Below are 20954 nucleotides of genomic sequence, written 5' to 3' on the forward strand. Positions count from 1 at the left end.
CTTTTCAATGGCCCAGGTGAGGGCGCCCACAATGCAGGATTCCGGTAAGATGGAAGCTTCAGTCTTGGATTGCTCAGAATGAGAAAATTGGCGAGAGAGAGCGTCAGGCTTGATGTTCTTGGAGCCGGGTCTGTAAGAGATAGAAAAATTTAAACGAGCAAAAAACAGGGACCAACGGGCTTGTCTGGAGTTAAGTCTCTTGGCATTTTGGATGTAAGAGAGGTTCTTATGGTCAGTCCAAATGAGAAAAGGGACTTCCGCCCCCTCTAACCAATGCCGCCACTCCTCAAGCGCCAACTTGATAGCCAGAAGCTCTCGATTTCCCACATCGTAATTCTGCTCTGCTGACGACAAACGACGAGAAAAATAAGCACAAGGATGCACCTTGTTGTCTATAGGAGAACGTTGAGACAAGATGGCCCCTACTCCAATGTCAGAAGCATCAACCTCCACAACGAATTGCGCACTAGGATCAGGATGAGTCAGAATGGGTGCAGAAGAAAATAAAGTTTTCAATTTGCAAAAAGCTTTCTCTGCCTCAGGGGACCAATGGAATGTCTTCAGAGAGGAGGTAAGTTGAGTGAGAGGCACAGTGACCTGACTGTAGTTCTTTATGAACCTTCTATAAAAATTTGCAAAACCTAAGAACCTTTGGAGTTGCCTGCGATCCGTTGGAGTAGGCCACTCTGCCACTGCCTTGGTCTTCTCAGGATCCGTTCTGTACCTGCCTGCTTCAAAAATAAAACCCAAGAAGGTCACAGAAGAAACACCGAATTCACATTTTTCAGCTTTTACAAAGAGTTGGTTTTCATAAAGCCTCTGGAGTATGGTCCTGACATGCTGGTGATGCTGATCAATGCAGGGTCTTAATGTGCCGTCTTTCTTCCCCACAAAGAAGAAGCCGGCGCCAACGGGGGAGGTAGATGGCCGAATGATCCTGGATGCTAAGGAATCCTCAATGTACTCCTTCATGACTCTTCTCTCCGGTCCAGAGAGATTGTATAGTCTGCTGGATGGTAACGGAGCACCTGGGAGGAGATCAATAGCACAGTCATAGGGACGATGCAAGGGTAAAGAAAGAGCCCCCTGTTTACTAAAAACAGATGCAAGATTGTGGTATTCAGGAGGAATCTTAGACAGATCAACAGGCTCAGGTGGTTCAATTTGTTTGCTAGAGTGAGAGACAGGAGTCTTTAGACAATTCTGGAGACAGTAATCACTCCACTTCTCTACTCTGCCCTCCACCCAATTAATCGCGGGATTATGTCTCTGCAACCACGGAAATCCTAGAACCAATTGTGGGGAGATAGAGGAGACAACAAAGAACTCACCCCATTCATGGTGGTTACCTGAGGTAATGATGTGAAGGTGGGGCACTTTAAACTTCACCTGAGATATGGTTTGACCAGTGATGCCCGAAACAGAAAGGGGGTGGTTGAGAGACTGAGAAGGTATCTTAAGTTTGTCAACTAGATCCAAGGAAATAAGATTCTGTTCCGCACCAGAATCAATAAAAGCATCCACTGGACACTTTTCTTGGCCAATAATAATAGTGACTGGAAAACACAGACGAGATATAGGGGAAAAATGGGACATGCTCATCAAAGTCCCCTGACCTCTTTTCCCTTCTTAGGGCATCTTGCAACATAATGTCCACCTTGTCCAAAATACAAACAAAGACCAGCCCCAAAACGACGTTGTCGCTCTTCAGGAGAGAGACGAGTGTGACCAACCTGCATAGGCTCAGGTTCCACAGATCCCTCCGAAGAGGAAGTGGGTGTATCAAGGTAAGCGGTCCGAGGTGCCATAAAGTGCTGCCACTCTGACTTATGATTCCTCTCTGCTTGTCTCTCTTTTAGGCGGTTGTCAATACGGATTGACAGTTTGATTAAATCATCCAGTCTCACGGGTTGATCTCTTAAAACCAACTGGTCCTTTATCTGATCTGTAAGGGAATTCACAAAAATACCCTTGAGTGCCGCTTCATCCCAACCCACCTCCTATGCTGCCACCCGGAAGTCGATGGCGAACTCCGCCAATGCCCTCTTTCCCTGTTTGAGGGTAAGTAACTTCTTAGCAGCTGTCTCCTGTTGGAGTGGTTGATCAAAGACTTCCTTGAAGTGACTGAAAAAAACAGCGTAACTCAGAGACTCAATAGGGTTAGTTGTGAGAAAAGCGTGCGCCCAGCGTAAAGCAGATCCTTTTAGGGAGGTAACAATAAAAGTGATCTTGGAAGCAGCAGTTGGAAACAGAGAGGGGGAACGACTAAAAGCCAACTCACATTGGAGAGAAAACCCACCAAAATTATTAGGGTTGCCATCAAAAAGTTCAGACGGACGGAAATCAGGTTCTCGGATTCCGGACGAGTGGGTTGTGGGTGACTGAGGATTCTCAGAACGAGCTGGAGGATTGGAAGGAGCGGGTGAGAGTTTGGTTAATATTTCACTTAAGGCATGTACCATACCACCAAGTTCCGTGAGATGGGCATCTGTCGTCCTTTGTTGTTGTAGCAACTGTTGAAGCATGGTCTCAGTGGATTGGAGGCGTTCCCTCCAGGAGGTCTGTTCATCTTCATCTGATTTGTTTTTCGACATGTCTGCTGGCTGGAACATACTATCATTAATTTACTCAGGTTGTCGAAATATAACCAAATCAGAAGATGACACAGATTCGATGCACAGAATTAGATTGAAATGAGGTTTTATTGTTCCAACTTAGGTAGACCTTGATTAGAGTTGTTAGAAGCCAGAGGATGAGGAAGCCCCAAGGATCCGAGCAGAGAGAGAGTGTTCTGGCGGTGGAAATATTTACAGTGCAGATTTCCTGAAGAAGAGTTCCATATGGCGACAGGCAGGCAGACAGATGGGCAGATCGACAGGAAGGCAGATCGACAGGAAGGCAGGACAACAAGCGATCAGGCAGGCTGACAGAAGTCCACATAACAGAGACTATGTTCCAGCAACAGACTGTGTCAGCAGCTGTCTTAAAAAGCCATGAGCTCATTAGCTGGATGAGTTGCAGCTGAGAACAATGAAGTGCCAGAACCAGCCAGCAGAGATCTCACAACGTTTATGTGCAAATAACCACTTAATATAACCACCTGCTGACAGTGGCTCCTTATCTATTAAACAAATATTCAACTATTATGAATCTTTTTGTTATCTCAGCAAGAAAGGGTTCTGCTTTTCCACATCGTCAAAATGCTCTTTTAATCATTCCTTATTATTGAACTGAACTTTAAGCCGCAGACAAGAGGAATGTCTGCATAAACCACCTGCACTGTCAGTTCCCAGGGCATTTTATTGGGAGTGGAAAATGATAGCCAAATGTCATGTGGAGCCGCTGGAGAGTTTTGAAATGCAAATCTGCAGACTTCCCCTACGTGAAAAGAAATGCTCTGGGGCTGATAACATATAGACGGTAAGGAGTTTTTCACCTTATGGAGGTTAAAGCATTCTCCTCAAACAGCTTTCTTTCTAAGCAGCCTGTTCTACAGGTGAAGTATACCATGTTGAGTCATGTTTTGCTTTATCACTTTAGCTTTGTCTGTTTGTCTGGGTGTTATTTTGAGCCACAAATTCAGGGAAATGTCACCTTCTTCTGAAATTTTGCTTAACTCTAGCAAGTTCCTGGGGGATTTTAAAGGATCAAATAAAAGATCATCAGGCATAACACTGCATATCTTGTCATCATGGCAACTGTTAGTGGGTGGGATATATAAAGTAGCAAGTGAATATTTAGGTTAATGTGTTAGAAGCAGCAAAAATGGGCAAGTATAAGGATTTGAATGTGTTTCATGACTGGGTCAAAGTATTTCAAACTACAGCTCTTTTGGCCTGTTACTGGTCTGCAGCAGTAAATACCTATGAACGTTTCTCTTTTCCAAAAGGCTGGCCTGTGTGATAACATTTAACAGAGAAGCCACTGTAGCTCAAACTGCTGAAGAAGGTAATGCTGCAGACCAGTCAAGGTGTCCATGCTGACCTACCGGTTATGGCTGTCTTCTTTCAGCAGAATAATGCATCCTGCTGCCACAAAGCAAAAACACTTCATGAATGATTTGATGAGCACAGCAAAAAGTTTGAAGTGTTAGCTTCATACAGTACAGACCAAACGTTTGGACACACCTTCTCATTCAAAGAGTTTTCTTTATTTTCATGACTATGAATATTGTAGCTTCACACTGAAGGCATCAAAACTATGAATTAACACATGTGGAATTATATACTGAACAAAAAAGTGTGAAACATCTGAAAATATGTCTTATATTCTAGGTTCTTCAAAGTAGCCATCTTTTGCTTTGATTACTGCTCCGCACACTCTTGGCATTCTGTTGATGAGCTTCAAGAGTTAGTCACCTGAAATGGTTTCCCAACAGTCTTGAAGGAGTTAACAGAGATGCTTAGCTCTTGTTGGCCCTTTTGCCTTCACTCTGCGGTCCAGCTCACCCCAAACCATCTCGATTGGGTTCAGGTCCGGTGACTGTGGAGGCCAGGTCATCTGGCGCAGCACCCCATCACTCTCCTTGGCCAAATAGCCCTTACACAGCCTGGAGGTGTGTTTGGGATCATTGTCCTGTTGAAAAATAAATGATGGTCCAACTAAACGCAAACCAGATGGAATAGCATGCCGCTGCAAGATGCCATGCTGGTTCAGTATGCCTTCAATTTTGAAAAAATCCCCAACAGTGTCACCAGCAAAGCGCCCCCACATCATCACACCTCCTCCTCCATGCTTCACGGTGGGAACCAGGCACGTAGAGTCCATCCGTTCACCTCTTCTGCGCTGCACAAGGACAGCACTGTCACCGAGGCCATTGTCCTTGATGGTACGTTGGAATGTTCATCAACTGGCCACAAAGTTCTGAGCAGGTCCACAGATGTCCTCAGGGAAGGGAGGGGGCAGAGGGAGCAGAGCATCATATTTACATAACTTCCAGGAGAGGTTGAAGATAGCCAGCCATCAAGGCCGTGCAGAGGAGCCAGATTCAGAAAAACAACAATTATTTGGGTTAGGCTGACTCTTAATTTTCCGTCAGCCTTGAGAGTCTCGCTGGTGCTTCTCAAAGGCGAATCCAAACAGCCAAATTCCTGGTTTTTCGCCAGATCCGAGCAAACAACTTTCTCCAAGATTTATCCCATTTCACCCCTGAGTCCAGGAACCGCAACCTGCCTGCGATCCTAAGGATCACATCCAGTCTGCGATTCAGCTCACGTAACATCTCAATCTGAGTGTTGATCGCCCTGAAGATCACATTGCACATGCCAGGCATATCTGCAGAGCAGGGCTGTTTTGAAAAATAGGACCAATAGGCTATCAGGTAGGTGGTCATAATGCTATGCCTAATCATGGCATGTGTTGAATTATTATAGGCTTTACAGAAGACCATCGTTGGATATAGTAAGTTACACAGACCTTTATCAGAATCAGTTTCATTATAAGGATAAAGAAAACTAGTGTTTCATTTATTTAAAACATGCAGACAAATTTAATTTAACAAGCTTGACTTTTGCGTAATCAAAACAACTTAATAAATAAAGGTATGACAACCCTTTTTTGTTGAGTGTAAGTAACGTTGCGTTAATTCTTCATTTCGTAGGAAACATCAAGGTTTCTCAGTCCTTCACCAGTAATCTTTGATTGAATCCAAAAACGAAACAATGTGAGTATGTCAAATAAAACACTAATGTCTGCTCAATCAGGATGAGCTGTACTCTCTGTACTGCATTTATTGTCTGATTATGTTTAGTTAGGAAAATTATCTGAATGTTTTTAAACATAGTTAATGTACATTCACATAGCTATTCGAACAAAGGCTGACTGTGACCCAATATACAGTGCCTTCCAAATGTATTGAAAATTAACTGAAATGTTTTCACAATTTGTCATAATATAATCACAAACTTCCCTGTACTTTAGTGAGATTTTACAGTAACAAAATTGTAAAAGTGTGGTGAGTTAATACAATACAGAGTGTGTGTATGCACACTTGCAGGTAGTAGTAACCATTTTGAGAATTAATTTTTTAATGGTGCATAATTCTTCTTTGTAAAAACAATAACTGGCTGTGTGATTTTGCTCTGTTTCTTCAGCAAAGCCACCTCAAGTGACGAGGCCTCAACGTTCTTGGAATGCAGATTCCATATCAAGAGTCTCTCTGTCACCAGTGTTGACAAGTTAGGACAAAGAACGTCAAACCAGAATTCACAAATTGACATTTTTATCTTTCATTTACACACTCCGGTGAGCAAGAACTAAAACAACAAAAAGAAAACAAAGTCAACAATCACAGAAATGTTTGCAACTGAGATAAATAATTAGTAGAAACTATTTTTTTCATCACTGGTAATGATTAGTTCTAGGTTTATTGATCTTATTTCCAGTAGTCTCAGAACAGTGTACACAACTGAAAGAAATAATGCTGAAGCATTCACTAAACCCGTTTATGTCGTCATTATCTGGATTTTCCTCAGAGTGAACTTTGTTCTTTTAGACAAGAGGAGGAGTGGCTTAATGTCTCAAATAAGTTTATGTCCGCCTGGGAGCCAGTTTCAAGCTGGAGCATTTGCATGTTGAAACAGGAATCCACACCCTCCGACTTCAGACTGCTTATCATGTTCAGATACCTCCTGTCTGTTTCTCCCAGCTGGTTCTCAGAAGCTGTCCCAAACTCTGAACACAAGCTGAATGGATATTGTGGGATATTTTACGAGCAATCAGGAGGATTTCTACGAAGGTCACTATCAAAATGTAAGTCACTGTTGAGCATAATAGTACTGTGAGTAGCTCATTGTGTTTTGGGAGTCTTAAAGAAGTGTTGAGTAAAAAGCCACCGCTCTTTTAAGCACAGCAAATGTATTATGTGAACTGTGAGAGTTTAAAATAAAAAGTGTGACTACATTGCCTGTTTGTAGGTTATGTTGTAATTTGTGGTTTATGGTTAATAATGCTGCAACAACTTGTTGAGTGTATCTTTGACAACTAAAAATATCTGCTTACATAGTACATAAATGATCTTTGACACCTACAGCTCTGCTTTTCAAAATGCAAATATAATTGCAGTTAATTACAAATAACTTCTCATCTATCGATGATCACTAATCAGGCTCTAAAGGACGTTGAATCCAGTGGCCGGATTTGTCTATTTTGTCAGCCAACTCAGTACAATCTGAGTATGTTCAATATACAGCCTGAAGAATAGACATACACTCAAAAAACGTATTATATGAGTAGGTCTGAAACATTTTGTAGTAAGTATCACAATAGTAAAGCAGAGGCGTTTTTAGGGTCTCAAAACATAGGGGGCTTTAGCCCAAATCCAAAATATTTAAATTTCAGTAAGACAATTTATAGGTAATTTAAAATAAAAATAATATAGGACATATTGTACCAGTTCGCTGTCTCGGCTGGTTTTAGACTGAATGTAAATTATTGTGAATCAAACAAAAAAGGTTTGCAATAATTTTACTTTTTATTTTTGTTAGAAGCTGAATGAAACTGAAACAGAGTTTAGGCCTGATGAAAAACCATTTTGCTGAAGCAAATAATGACACTTTTTGAGGTATTTAGAAAATAACTTAATCTGAATTTTTGCTGACAAAAGTTTTCTTAAACTCTGAGATGTTTACTTTGGGCCAGATAAATGTGATTCTCTTGTCATCTACATAAATTACCTTTTTAAACTTATTCTCATCAAAGTGTTCCACTCCTGAGGCTCCATTGTCTTTATTCTTATATTTCAAAAAAGGAAAGTGGTATAAAGTTAATTTTCCTAAATCTTAGTCAAATGGTAAAATCCTATAACACATTTATTTTACTATGCCAAGAGCTTTCAAAACATTTTATTAAAATTGTTTCCTTCTTTTATGAACCTGTTCTATTTTATCGTAATCTTTTCAGCCCTTCATTCCACTTCTAGAGAAATTTGACCTGCCAAAAATAATAAATGAAACATTTTTCAACACAGGCTTTTGTTCTGCACTGAGCGTGTGAGACATTAGTGCAGTTCTTACTATTAAACACTTTGAGAGGAAAGGGTGTTAAGTTGTGGTGTTTAAAATATAGCATAGAGCCTCATCCTGGACCTTATCAGTACTAATATTACAGTTATTAATAACTGTATACATATGGTATGTATGTCTCACCTTCAGTAAATTGTTTAATTAGTTTAGTTTTTATAATAATATTACATGTGTAATTCAGAAAAATAAAATAGTTAACTAATCAATGTTTCACCTGTGTTTAATTGCTATGATTTATTTCTTAATTATCCTGCATCTTTAAAGCCAGAGCTGCATGTTTAGAATCAGCACAGACGATATGAAAGAGAAGAGGGAGGCTTAGTTTTGCTCCTTCTACTATGTCTTACTGGAACCAGGAGAAGATATTTTCCTGATTTACTGAGCAACACTTGGTTCTGTCTACATGTAGAACTAGACTGTAACACTGGCTGCAGGAATGAGATGTAATGTGTTAATCTGAAGGACCTTTTAATGTGTTCAGCTACATTAGGATTAAATGCTTTTATTTTGACTGAAGTAAAGGACCAGATACTTTCACATTATGGTGCAAATCCCACTAGAATCTCACAGAGAAGGTTGCTACTGTTTTCTATCACAGACAGGTCATTTTACTTTACCTGTAGCTCAGGTGAAAGTTCCTCATCATGACCCTGATGATGGTCATTAGAGTGAACCTCCAGCTCATGTCTTGTTGGGTGAATAATAGATTAGCTGTAATTTACAATAAGCCCATTCTGAGTCAGCATTCAGGATTTACCGCTATCTTCGCCTGGATATACCGCTCTTCTTCCACCTGTTCCTGAACACAAACACCCACCAGGCTCTCTCTCTTCGGTTGAAAGAAATAATGTTTAATAACGAACATAAAGAAAATTCACAGCAGGCTTGACGTAGCAGATGCAGGCATGGACATGGATAGACTTGGTGTGGCAATAGTTGAGGACAACAGCATAAACCAGCAAGGAACAAATAGAACTGAAGCATTAATAGTGCCATATGCAGGTGAGACAGAGAGACTGATTGGCATCAAGCAGGTGGACTGAATGAGGGTGATTACTAGGGCAGAAAGTTAAATCAAAACATGACTGGAACTAAACAGAAATACAAGGACACAATCGAACCCAAGGAAAGGACCTGCACAAATAACAGAACATAAACTAAAATGCACCATAAACAGAATACAGGAATCAGAACTAAAACTTGAATAAACTAAAGTACCAACTGGAAAAAAACACAAAATGATCAGAGAAAAGACCCAAAACAAAACTCAAAACAGCTTCAAATCATGAAGAGGTCTGAATTTAAAGTGGGAAAGTTAGCGGGTTTGTTACCAATCTCTACTTTCTGGCTGCCATGTTTTTAAGTCTTCGGATATAAGTAATACACCTTAGTCTAAACTTGGGGTGATTCAAATATTCTTCCCTGCACTTTGCTTTTGACTCGTCTCTGTTTAAAGCAAGCATTTTTCTTGCCAGTAGTACTTGTACCTCAACCGCGGTACCACTTGATTTGGTCGTATTGAGGAATAACAGGCTAGCTATTCAATAATTAGCTCACAGGTTTTACTGATTCTCTTACAGGTAAAAGTGTTTAAATTGCTGTATTGTTGTTAAAATGCTGCTATTTTCTAAAACAAAAACAGTAATCATTAATGTCCCATTATTATACTTTACGTTTTTTAATATTTGTTTACATTTGGATACGGCTGTGAAGATTTAGATTTATCTTTGTTTAACGGTTTAGTTTTCTTCTCAAATCAAAATGATAAACCACAGTAAGAAATAGTAAAAAGGTTGCTTTTAAAAACTTGAACTGAACGAACCCTTACTGGCAAATTCATATTGTAAAATCACAACCACAGTTTACTTTTGTTCACACAGCTTACAGAGATTCAACATATCTCACCTTGTCTCAATGTTTGTTCTCTGGTCCTCTGACATGACACTATGTCTCCATTACCTTTGACAGGTCCTAAGCAAACAGTCTGGGGAGATGGACTCTCCAGAGTTTTCCCTGCTGTCATCACTGAGAGGCGAGTTTAAGCACGAGGATTTTATCCAGCCTCATTATAAGGAGTCGTATCGCCTGGCGATCGATTGTCTGGTTAAAGATGGCAGAGACAGTTACCATGAGTTCCTCAAAGGAGAACGTGTTGGGAGCTTCCTTTCAGAAGATGAGATTCTCTTCATCACCTCTAATGCAGAACAGCTGCCATCCCAAAACCAGACAGAAGAAGTCATAGGCCCATCAGACAACCAGTCGTCCTCTGGGACGTACTGGCCCACCCACTCAGATGTGGAAACACCAAATTTGGATTTGGGTTGGCCGAACGTCCTGCATGAAAAACTCCCAACTAATATCAGTCTGCTCTACCATCCACCTAGACTCAACAACCCGACCATAAAGGAGGTGATCCGCAAAAATATTCAGGATGCAAGACAGGTAATAAAAACAGCTTGCAACAATGCAATTATGGCGGCAGCATGCCTAATAAACTGGTTTTAGGCCCTGTCCACATTTACACAGTTATTTTACAACTGAAACTTTGACTTTATTTAGTGAGATTGCAAATGGTCTGAAAAGCTGCTACAACCAGCAGGAAAATCACTTTGTAACAGTGTTATTTAACATGCCTTTGTACCATTGTTGATTATTCATAAGTGAAGCCAAAATCATGTATGTACAGACAGACAAAGTTAAGGGAGGTAGCACCAAACAGCTCAATATATTAGAACTATTTTAGTGGGACAAAGTCAGCAACATATGTTGGTGACATTTTTGAAAATGTTTTTTACTATTTTGATTAGCCTTCCTGGGAAACTCCCAGTCAGAAAATATTTATACCTTATCTCATTCTTCCAAAAAACTGCTGGCATTTCAAGACCATAAAAGCTCCATGGTTGAAGTAAAAAAATAAAAAATAAAGTTTTCTCCTTTATAACTGTAATTGTCTTCCATTGTTCTAAATGATAAACAGTGCCAACCAAAATCAATCTTGTATTTTCTTCTATTCAACCCTAAAGTTGTTATTTCCGACCACTGTCCATCACAGACTCCACTTACATGTTAAAATCCCAACGCAATCTGCTAAATCTAAAACATATTCATATATTTATCACTTGTGCTTATATGCAATCTATATGATTTCCATGTACATTTCTTGTGCAAAACGTTTTGGCTATAAGCCTAAACGTCTAGAGTAAGATATGTCAAAATACTACCTGGAGCGACACACAATTATCACCTCTAGATTGGTGGATGGAGTGGTGGAGTCATTCTGAAATCTGTTTTAAAAATGATCTTCGTATTGGGTCGGATAATGATAATTGGATCAGTCCCATCTTCAAAACCTTCAATATACATGTTGACTAGAGATCCAAAGATGATCAAAATTATAACACTATATTCTGGTTAGAGACACATGTCGCACTTGCTCTTTCTGACTTTTTGTGCAAAAGTCTCCAACAGCACTGAAACTGTTTCCATGGATGTTTCCCCATCAGTATCACATTTTCTTAAATCTGTTGTTATTAAACCTCACACTGAATAAGAAGTCTTTAATGATTTAATGGTAAACATTGTCAAAAAAACTGTTGAGGGGCCATCATTCATTAGCATTGCTCTGCTTTAGCCAGGTTTAATGAATATTCTTTTGAATGTTGATATTGACAATGCTGGCATTATCAACAACTGCTAATGTTGCAAAGCATTTTTCAAATGAAACCCCAGAGTTTAGATGTAGACTTTTACAAAAACAGAGGAAACAAAATATTAGTTTCAGAAAATATCCATATTGGTGTAGCTGGAGCCTTCATGTATGAGCTCGAAGGGACAAAGTTCTGCCTCAGAGGTCATCCAGTGTGTTGCAAGCTCTTTTTCCCCTGTAGTTAGCTACAGAGACTAGTGTTGCATTTCATTTCAGAGTAAAGGAGTGTCTGTTTGGATGGCTTAGGTAAAATCTGGTTCTGCAACTCAGTTTCTTAAGGAAACACTTGCAACCGTTTTCCAGAAATACCACAAGGTCATTAGGCCAAATCCCTTTTAAATTCCCAGTGATAGATGTGATACAAACACATCTATCACTTTTTTTTTTCACGGTAAATTTTAGTTTCCTGTATACACTTCACATCCTTATTTGCTCCTGAACATTAGAACAGTGTCTACTGAGCAGTTTTTATTAGTTTTTCCTAGGTCAAGGTTTATGTTTCCCACATCCACAGATTTAATTGTAGAGTGATAACATTCTGCTCTCTGTCTTTAAAGGTCATTGCTATTGTGATGGACAAGTTCACTGATGTCGATATATTCAAAGAAGCTGTGGATGCTTCTATACGAGGTGTACCAGTTTATGTGCTACTGGATGATTACCATTTCAAAAGTTTCCTCAAGATGGCTGATAATCAAGATATTAAATTACAGCAACTCAGAGTGAGTTCTTCATTAAAATTGACTGTTTTGCTAGTCTTCTTGTTGTTGTTTTGTAGGTGAGTATTGCACTTATTAACTCCTCAATGATGTTCAGGATCCTGAAGTCTACTTTCTGTGTTTGTTGACAGCAGCAGGTATTTTATCCAAACTGTACTTTCTGAAATGCACAGCTTTCTCCTTCACTTTTAAAGACATGTTGTATATAAACAGCTTCATCGCTGCGTCTTCTGTTTTGTCACTTGTCCAGGTAAACACTGTGGTATTCATCTAAGTATTTCTGTGGATGACAGGGCTCTGTCTTGTACTGAAAGTCTGAGGTGGACATAGTGAAAACGAATAGGGAGAGTTTAGTCCCCTATAGGTGGCATCATAAGGAAAATAAACATTATGTGTAGAAATTGAAGCAACATCTCAGGACATCCGCTGGCAAGTTAAAGCTTGGGTACAATTGAGTCTTCCAAAAGGACAATGACCTTAAGCATACCACAAAATCAGTTGCAAAGTGACCTATGGATAATGATGATGTTTTTCAGTGGCAATCATGAAGGCCTGATCTCAACCTCATTGAAAATTTCTGGACAAAGCTGAAAAGATGTGTGTGAGCAAGGCGACCTACAAACCTGACACAGTAACACCAGTTCTTTCTGGAGGAATGGCCCAAAATTCCAGCAAACTATTGTGAGAAGCTTGTAGAAGTGTACTCAAAAATTTTCATCCAAGATTCAAAATGTGAAGGAAGTTAACATTGAACTAATTATTTTGGAGTTCAATAAACTATCTTAATTGTAGTAATCCTAACTAACCTAAAAGGAAGGTGAAAGGATGTCTAGTCTTTAAAAATATTTCATTTTTGCTGTGACTGTAATTGATATATTTTTCACAAATATGGACTATTTATCGTCCGTAATAATGCATACCTTACTTAAATGTGGACAAATGAAATGTGAAAGATGTGAAAAATGCAAAAGTGAGCAATGCTTACTGCCTTACCGTTGAATTTGAAAGCGTTTTGTGATTCTGTTTTCTTCAGTTTTCTTGCTGCAAAAGTTGGCAAACCGTTTTGTGAATCAGGCCTTCAGTCTTTTGTTAGATAATAGGAGGATTAATTTTTTTTTTGGGTGGAACCATAATTATTGGGAAGGCATTTAAAAGTTTAAAACACACCCTTAAAACTTTCCTTTGAGAGCAGGTTGCATGCAAACAACAAGATGAACTCTGTGACTCATCAAACTGAGAGCAACATTCTTCTGTACAGTGCTTCTGCTCTATGTGAATTTTTGCTTGTTATTAACTGCTGTGAATTTAATGATGACATGATCCTTTCACTTCTCTGGCAACAGAACATGAGGGTGCGCATCGTAAAAGGCCAGGATTACCTTTGTCGATCAGGAGCCAAATTTCATGGATCAATGGAGCAGAAGTTTCTTTTAGTCGATTGCCACACAGCAATTTATGGCTCATACAGGTAAATAATGTGAAGGTACAGCTGGGGAAGTGATTGAATGCACTGAGCTGTCTACTGGGCAGAATACTGCATTCAGTGTCAGTGCTCAGACATTACAGAAATGATTTCTTACTGATAACTTGTGAAAACATTTATAAGTAGAACATCTTATGATAACAGATAGTTTTGAGGATTTACTAATTGATTATAGTCTACATGGACAAAAAATAAGCAGTAAAAATTAACCCTGCACATAAAGCCACAGATTATTTGAATTTCATGAAAAAATGTAAATCAAATGATTTGGTATTTGTTTCGTCATTTTTTTACAGCTTAACTTGGTCTTTTGAGAAGATCCATCTGAGCATGGTTCAGGTCATCACGGGGCAGCTTGTGAAGTCCTATGATGAGGAATTTCGGACACTCTACGCCCGGTCAATTGTACCAGCTGAATTAGGAACCCCAGTGGGAGGGTCACACAACAACAGGCTTCATGGGCAAGAGATGCTACCAAGATATGATTCTGCTCCAAAGATTAGACGGTGGGACCAGCTCAGGCATTCCTTGGATGTCGTCAATCGGAAAACTTATGAAAGAAAATCTGGCACAAGAGGTTTTGAAGACAGGCTCATTGAAGAGAATGGTAAAACACTCGGACCCTTGATGAAGGGACCACAATTTGAGCCTGAATCTTTTGATGAGATGAATTTGTTGAAAAGGCACAGCTATGCTGGGAAAAGACAGGATGGATGCCTCCTGCAAAACATGAGGCCTAGAGGGAGCAACTGGAATATCTCCAGAGACGCTGGAATTTTATCAAACAACTACTCGATGGATAATTATGTGCAAGTGCCACAGATACACAGAGGTCAAAACATGCGTCAGTCTTACAATGGCAATGACAACAAACAGGTGCTCTCCATGCAGCAGAACATGCCAACTTTGGAGAGCACTTCAAAGTCGTTTATGCGCACATTGAGGATAGAATCTTATCTTAAAAACCATGATGCTTCATCTATGGACACCTGTGACTATTTAGACCAGTTTGAAACCATGGACAAAGCTAGCTCCTTCATGCAGGGACATATGCGTAACTCTATTGCCCTCAGGTGCCCCATACCAGAACACATAGAGCCGAACACACTCATAAACCCCTCTTTATACCTTGTTGGTCGCTCAGCTGCACCCAACACTCCTTTGCACTACACTTCAATGCAGTGGGAGCCTGGTGCTGCAGCGGAGAGCAGAATTAACTCCAGTGAATCCATGTTAATGAGACAGAGTCCACAGACTTTAGACAACTTTGATAGTACAGCAAACTACGGCCCAGGTAGAAACCACTCTACATATTCCAGCTTAAGTAGAAGTAAACGTGGACAGATAATTACAAACCCGAACATGCTGGCAGACAGTTGGCAAAAAAGGCATAGCATGGCTGATCCACGGTCAAGCACGGAGCACACATATGAAACCTCAGGTCACATGTATGGACATTTTGTAAGGACAGAAGGAAACAGAAGCACTGCAGAAATTCCTGCTCAGAATGGAGGATATAGATCAAACATGAATGAAGATCAGAGATCTCTTTCCCACTATGATGTGAAGAATATCACAGACAAAAAAGGCCCAAGTACTCATATTTGGCATGAACCCCCATCCAGGACTGTCTCCGCAGCAGCCCTGCACCTCACTAGCAAAGATTTGGCAAATAAATCTAGCAGTATGAATTCTCAGCACATCCCAAAAAATAGCTCTAAGAAAATGCAATCTTTGGTAAACATACCAGGGAGGAAAGATTTCAAAAGAACCATGGAGACACCAAGTCTTACTTCAAGTGACAGTTGTGACACCATAACAGCTGATGATGATGAAGTTGGAGGAAAACATCAACAAAGTGCAACCAGTTCTAACAGGTCATCATCAGAACACCCTCTAAGGTCCTCAAAGCCACAATTGAAAACAGAGGAACATCAAGACCAACCAGCGAACTCTCCCTCCAAAACTACCACAGAGAAGAAGCCCTTAATTCTCAGAAAAAACATTAAATCTGCAGCTGAGAGTCGCGTGTACAGCAGATTTGAACCGTTTTGCTCCCTTGAAAGGAAAAGCTGTTTGCTGTCGGGCTCCAGGCGCCCACAGTCTCAGGAGAAATTGAAAAGCCTTTCCAAAGGCGAGGCAGCTGTCCAACCCAGCCACTCTCAGGCAACAAGAGGACACCAGGAAAACAAGCTGGAGAAATTTTTTCACAGAGTTGGAAATATGCTAAATAAGAATAAATAGTGAGGGTTGCTAGGGTGGCATATTCAAACTAGGTGTGTCACCTATTACTGATTTTTATGGCAATGTTTCTTTGTCTAGCAGAGGTGCATTTACTTTGCAAACTGTTTATTTTCTACCTTTTGTATTGCACTGAAGAATGACCATTAAACAGGGTATATTTTGTACTGATGCAGATTACAGATGGTTCTTACATGATATAAAAATACTGCCTCTACATTTCTTTGTTTGCTCTTTACCTCTAAATTACATAAATTGAAATGCTGTCAAAATTTTTTCATTGGTACATGGTTATTTCATAAGGTCACTTATGTATCCTTTCTTTTGCTGAACTGCAAGTTTGTAGGCTGTATATACCTCACTGATTTCTTTAAAACTTGTGCCTGCTTGAGTGTTAACAGATGCTCCTGGTATAGACAGAACAAATATGTACATAGGGCATGCAAACTGATCATCAGAGATCTGGACAAAGATTTCTTACTTGTTCTTTATGTTCCTCAAAGGTTTCACAACTGCTGGGCAGAGTGTAATGATGTAACAAAGTATGCACATTGTGTACTATTCTTAAAATATTTTTATTCTGTTAATTTTGCACGCATTTAATAAAGAATTAAGGAGCACATACATAAAAATGACCTTTTTCTCCAAAGGCGTCAGTAATGGGATTGTTTTGTTCACAGAGTGTTTCACCTTAATGTGAAATTTAAATGACTATGCATGTGGAATAGAGAATACAACACAATGACCCTCTGGGAATACTCATAGATTTTATAGTGACTCTTAGTTCAGCAATTTGTTTGTGATAACATAAATGAACATTGATTGTGTTCAGAGGTAATGCTCTCTTAAATGAATGTATTGTAGAGGGGTGCAAAGGGATTGTTGGGTTGTGTGAAAACCTTGCTGTATAGTAAACAGACTGTAATCCAGGAAAGTTCCTTTATGTGTTTTGTAAAGTTTATTTATTACTTCAATAAACATTTTCCTAATGAATTTTGGATCTCAGTTTGAATATTCTTCTTCTTAAAGGTCATTGGTACAAAGTAAATAAGAGTCATGCATTGACGATATTTGGTACTGGTGGAATGGCTTTCTGCCCATAGTGTAATTCAACTTGGGGTGTCACAAGTAAAAAAAAAGTTCTGTCATTTGCACATGGAGTAGACTTTTTATAATCTTTTTGGTTGAGGAGTCAATGGACAGTAAAATAGGTTTTATATGAACTTGAAATTGCTCTTAAACTAGTGGATAATGTTATTGAGCCTTGATCTGACTTTTACACTTAAATCGTAGTAAACCCGACAATCCCTTTATATCAGATAATAATTTTCTTTAAAGTGGAACTAAACCCGAGGTAAAAGCATAACCCTGCCCCCGAACAATTTTTGAAAAATGCCACCAAAGTGGGCAGTGCCAAGAGACACTGAGGGCCATGGCCAAGTGTAGGGGATGAGCGGAGGGGGTTAAGTAGGGTCAGGAGGATGAGGGAAAGTGGCAGCTAGTTTAATTTGACATGGAGAGCGAGCAGAGCGATGCTGGCAGTTTTGCCATGGATAGATCTTTTGAGGTAGAGGATGTTATACCCCCTCTCCTCACTGGAGGTTGAGGGAACCTTTGTGGAGCCCAGCAGGCCTGAGCGTTAACAGTTTGAGCTGCTGGCTCAATGTGCTTACTCAGTGATGCCCAAAGCTGGCACAGCAGAGATTGTAGAGGACAGAATGAGTCCAGCTTAACTGGAAAATTTATATTAGCAGCATCATTGCTAACATTGGCTAACATTCAAAGCAGCAACAAACTTTCAGAAAGTTTACATTTACATGTAAATTTACAAAGCATACGATCAAAGGTATAAAGCATAAAACACTAGGATCAATGTTTGTAAATCCAACTACTGAGTCGCTACGGGGGCATGTGTCTGAGTGAGATAGTTTTATACCTGAATGCGGGGGCTGCGACATAGGCATGTGCGAAGCTGTACCGTTTGAACCAACAGGAAAATTCAACCCAAAGAAGGAAGCACTAAGATTGTTTTAGGACAAATATGCAGAATTAAACATATTTACTTGAAAATGTAAAAAATTGTACAGTAACATAAAGATAGCACCTTAAGGCCCAATTTATACAGTTCACACAGACCCATTTCGCATTTAGGTGTTGCTATTCAAGGCTATTCTGCCTGGATTACTCGACACACGCTTCGAAGTATCAACACACTGGACACATCACTACTGCAGAGGGATAGACGGGCTGGTCCGATCAAGTACAGCCAGTTGTGATCGCAATACTTTTCAACTGCTTTGAACAAGAGATCTCTGAATTCGCAAGAGAAATTATGTCAGAGGTCAGGATATCTTACAGACGAAGGAGAATGTTGAAAGCAGATGCTAAAGCCACGCTGTTGAGAAAATCTGCTGAGAAAAGATCAGCGAAGAAAAGACTGTTGTTGCTGTAGTTAGGCTCAGCAGGTAAGAATACTTCCTAGTCACAAAAATATATTTAGATATCGGGAGTTATTTGTAACCCCTCCTTGAACTGCCACCTTAACGTGGTGGAGGGGTTTGAGTGCTCAAATGATCCTAGAGGCTATGTTGTCTGGGACCTAAATGCCCCTGGTAGGGTCTCCCATGGCAAACAGGCTCTAGGTGATGGGTCAGACAAAGAGCGGTTCAAGAATCCCTCATGAAGACAAAAATATCGAGGCATATGACGTCGCCTGGTACGGCGGAGCAGGGGTCCCACCCTGGAGCCAGGCCTGGGGTCGGGCCTCGCTGGAGAGCGCCTGGTGGCCGGGTCGCTCCTCGCGGGACCCGGCCGGGCCAAGCCCGAACGAGAGACGCTAGGCTATCCCCCCGTGGGCCCACCATCTGCAGGGGGAACCGTGAGGGACCGGTGCAAAGAGGATTGGATGGCGTATGAAGGTGGAGACCTCAGCGGCCCGATCCCCGGATGCTTAGGCTGGCTCTAGGGACGTGGAATGTCACCTCGCTGGGGGGGAAGGAACCTGAGCTTGAGCGGGAGGTCGAGACATATCGACTAGAAATAGTCGGGCTCGCCTCCATGCACAGCGTGGGCTCTGGAACCCATCTCCTTGAGAGGGGTTGGACTCTCTTCTACTCTGTAGTGGCCCAAGGGGAGAGGCGGCGGGCTGGTGTGGGTTTGCTTGTTGCACCCCAGCTCAGCCATCTCGTGTTGGAGTTTACCCCAGTGGATGAGAGGGTCGTATCCCTGTGCCTTCGGGTTGGGGATAGGTCTCTGACTGTCATCTCGGCCTACGGACTGAGCGGTAGTGCGGAGTACCCGGCCTTCTTGGTGTCCCTGTCGGGGGTGCTGGATAGTGGCCCTTCCGGGGACTCCATTATTCTGCTGGGGGACTTCAACGCCCACGTGGGAAATGACAGTGACACCTGGCGAGGTGTGATCGGGAGGAATGGCCTCCCCGATCTGAATCCGAGTGGTGTTTTTTTATTGGACTTCTGTGCTAGTCACGGATTGTCCATAATGAACACCATGTTCAAACATAAGGGTGTCCATCAGTGCACTTGGCACCAGGACACCCTAGGCAGGAGGTCGATGATCGACTTTGTTGTCGTATCATCAGACCTTCGGCCGCATGTTTTGGACACTCGGGTGAAGAGAGGGGCTGAGCTGTCCATTGATCACCACCTGGTGGTGAGTTGGATCCGCTGGAGGAGGAGAAAGCCGGACAGACTTGGCAGGCCCAAGCGCATAGTGAGGTTCTGCTGGGAACACCTGGCGGAGCCCTCGGGCCAGGGATGTATTCAACTCCCACCTCCGGGAGAGCTGTGACCAGATCCTGGGGGATGTTGGAGACATAGAGTCGAGTGGACCATGTTCTCCGCATCTATTGTCGATGCTGCTGCCTGTAGCTGCGGCCGTGACGTCTGCGGTGCCTGTCGCGGCGGCAATCCCAGAACCCGGTGGTGGACACCAGCAGTAAGGGATGCTGTCAAGCTGAAGAAGGAGTCCTATCGGTTGTGGCTGGCTTGTGGAACTCCTGAGGCGGCTGACAGGTACCGTGAGGCCAAGCGTGCTGCGGCCCGGGCTGTGGCAGAGGCAAAAACCCGGGCCTGGGAGGAGTTCGGTGAGGCCATGTAGAAGGACTACCGGTTGGCCTCGAAGCGATTCTGGCAAACCGTCCGGAGCCTCAGGAGGGGGAAGCAGTGCTTCGCCAACACTGTTTATAGTGGGGGTGGGAGGCTGCTGACCTCAACTGAGGACATTATCGGGCGGTGGAAGGAGTACTTCGAGGATCTCCTCAATCCTGCCATCACGCATTCTGTGGTGGAAACAGAGGCTGGGGACTCGGGGCTGGACTCTTTCATCACCCAGGCTGAAGTCACCGAGGTGGTTAAAAAGCTCAGCAGTGGCAAGGGTGGATGAGATCCGCCCTGAGTACCTCAAGTCTCTGGATGTTGTTGGGCTGTCATGGTTGACACGCCTCTTCAACATTGTGTGGGGGACGGGGATAGTGCCTCTGGACTGGCAGACTGGGGTGGTGGTCCCCCTTCATAAGAAGGTGGTCCCCCTTCATAAGAAGGGGGACCAGAGGGTGTGTTCCAACTACAGGGGGATCACACTCCTCAGCCTCCCTGGTAAGGCCTAGGCCAGGGTATTGGAGAGGAGAGTACGGCCGATAGTCGAACCTCGGCTTCAGGAGGAGCAGTGTGGTTTTCGTCCCGGCCGTGGAACACTGGACCAGCTCTTTACCCTCTACAGGGTGCTCGAGGGTTAATGGGAGTTTGCCCAACCGGTTCACATGTGTT

The 20954-nt window shown here is 41.8% G+C and overlaps 1 protein-coding gene across 2 annotated transcripts; it reads left to right on the forward strand.

Annotated features, from left to right (window-relative positions):
- The first annotated feature begins 3224 nt into the window (after positions 1-3224).
- Positions 3225-17163, forward strand: fam83b (family with sequence similarity 83 member B). Of its 2 annotated transcripts, XM_047351724.1 has the most exons (7): positions 3225-3420; positions 5600-5662; positions 6093-6750; positions 9990-10463; positions 12285-12449; positions 13790-13914; positions 14226-17163. In XM_047351724.1, the coding sequence occupies exons 3-7, from the start codon at positions 6688-6690 to the stop codon at positions 16171-16173; spliced, it is 2775 nt and encodes a 924-aa protein (XP_047207680.1). In that variant the 5' UTR covers positions 3225-3420; positions 5600-5662; positions 6093-6687; the 3' UTR covers positions 16174-17163. The 2 variants fall into 2 exon arrangements, with proteins under 2 accessions (XP_047207680.1, XP_047207682.1); XM_047351726.1 differs by lacking the exon at positions 3225-3420 and having other exon boundaries at positions 5515-5662.
- The last annotated feature ends 3791 nt before the right edge of the window (positions 17164-20954 follow it).

Source organism: Girardinichthys multiradiatus, chromosome 22 (genome assembly GCF_021462225.1).
Source record: "Girardinichthys multiradiatus isolate DD_20200921_A chromosome 22, DD_fGirMul_XY1, whole genome shotgun sequence".
In the NCBI taxonomy this organism is placed as follows: Eukaryota; Metazoa; Chordata; class Actinopteri; order Cyprinodontiformes; family Goodeidae; genus Girardinichthys; species Girardinichthys multiradiatus.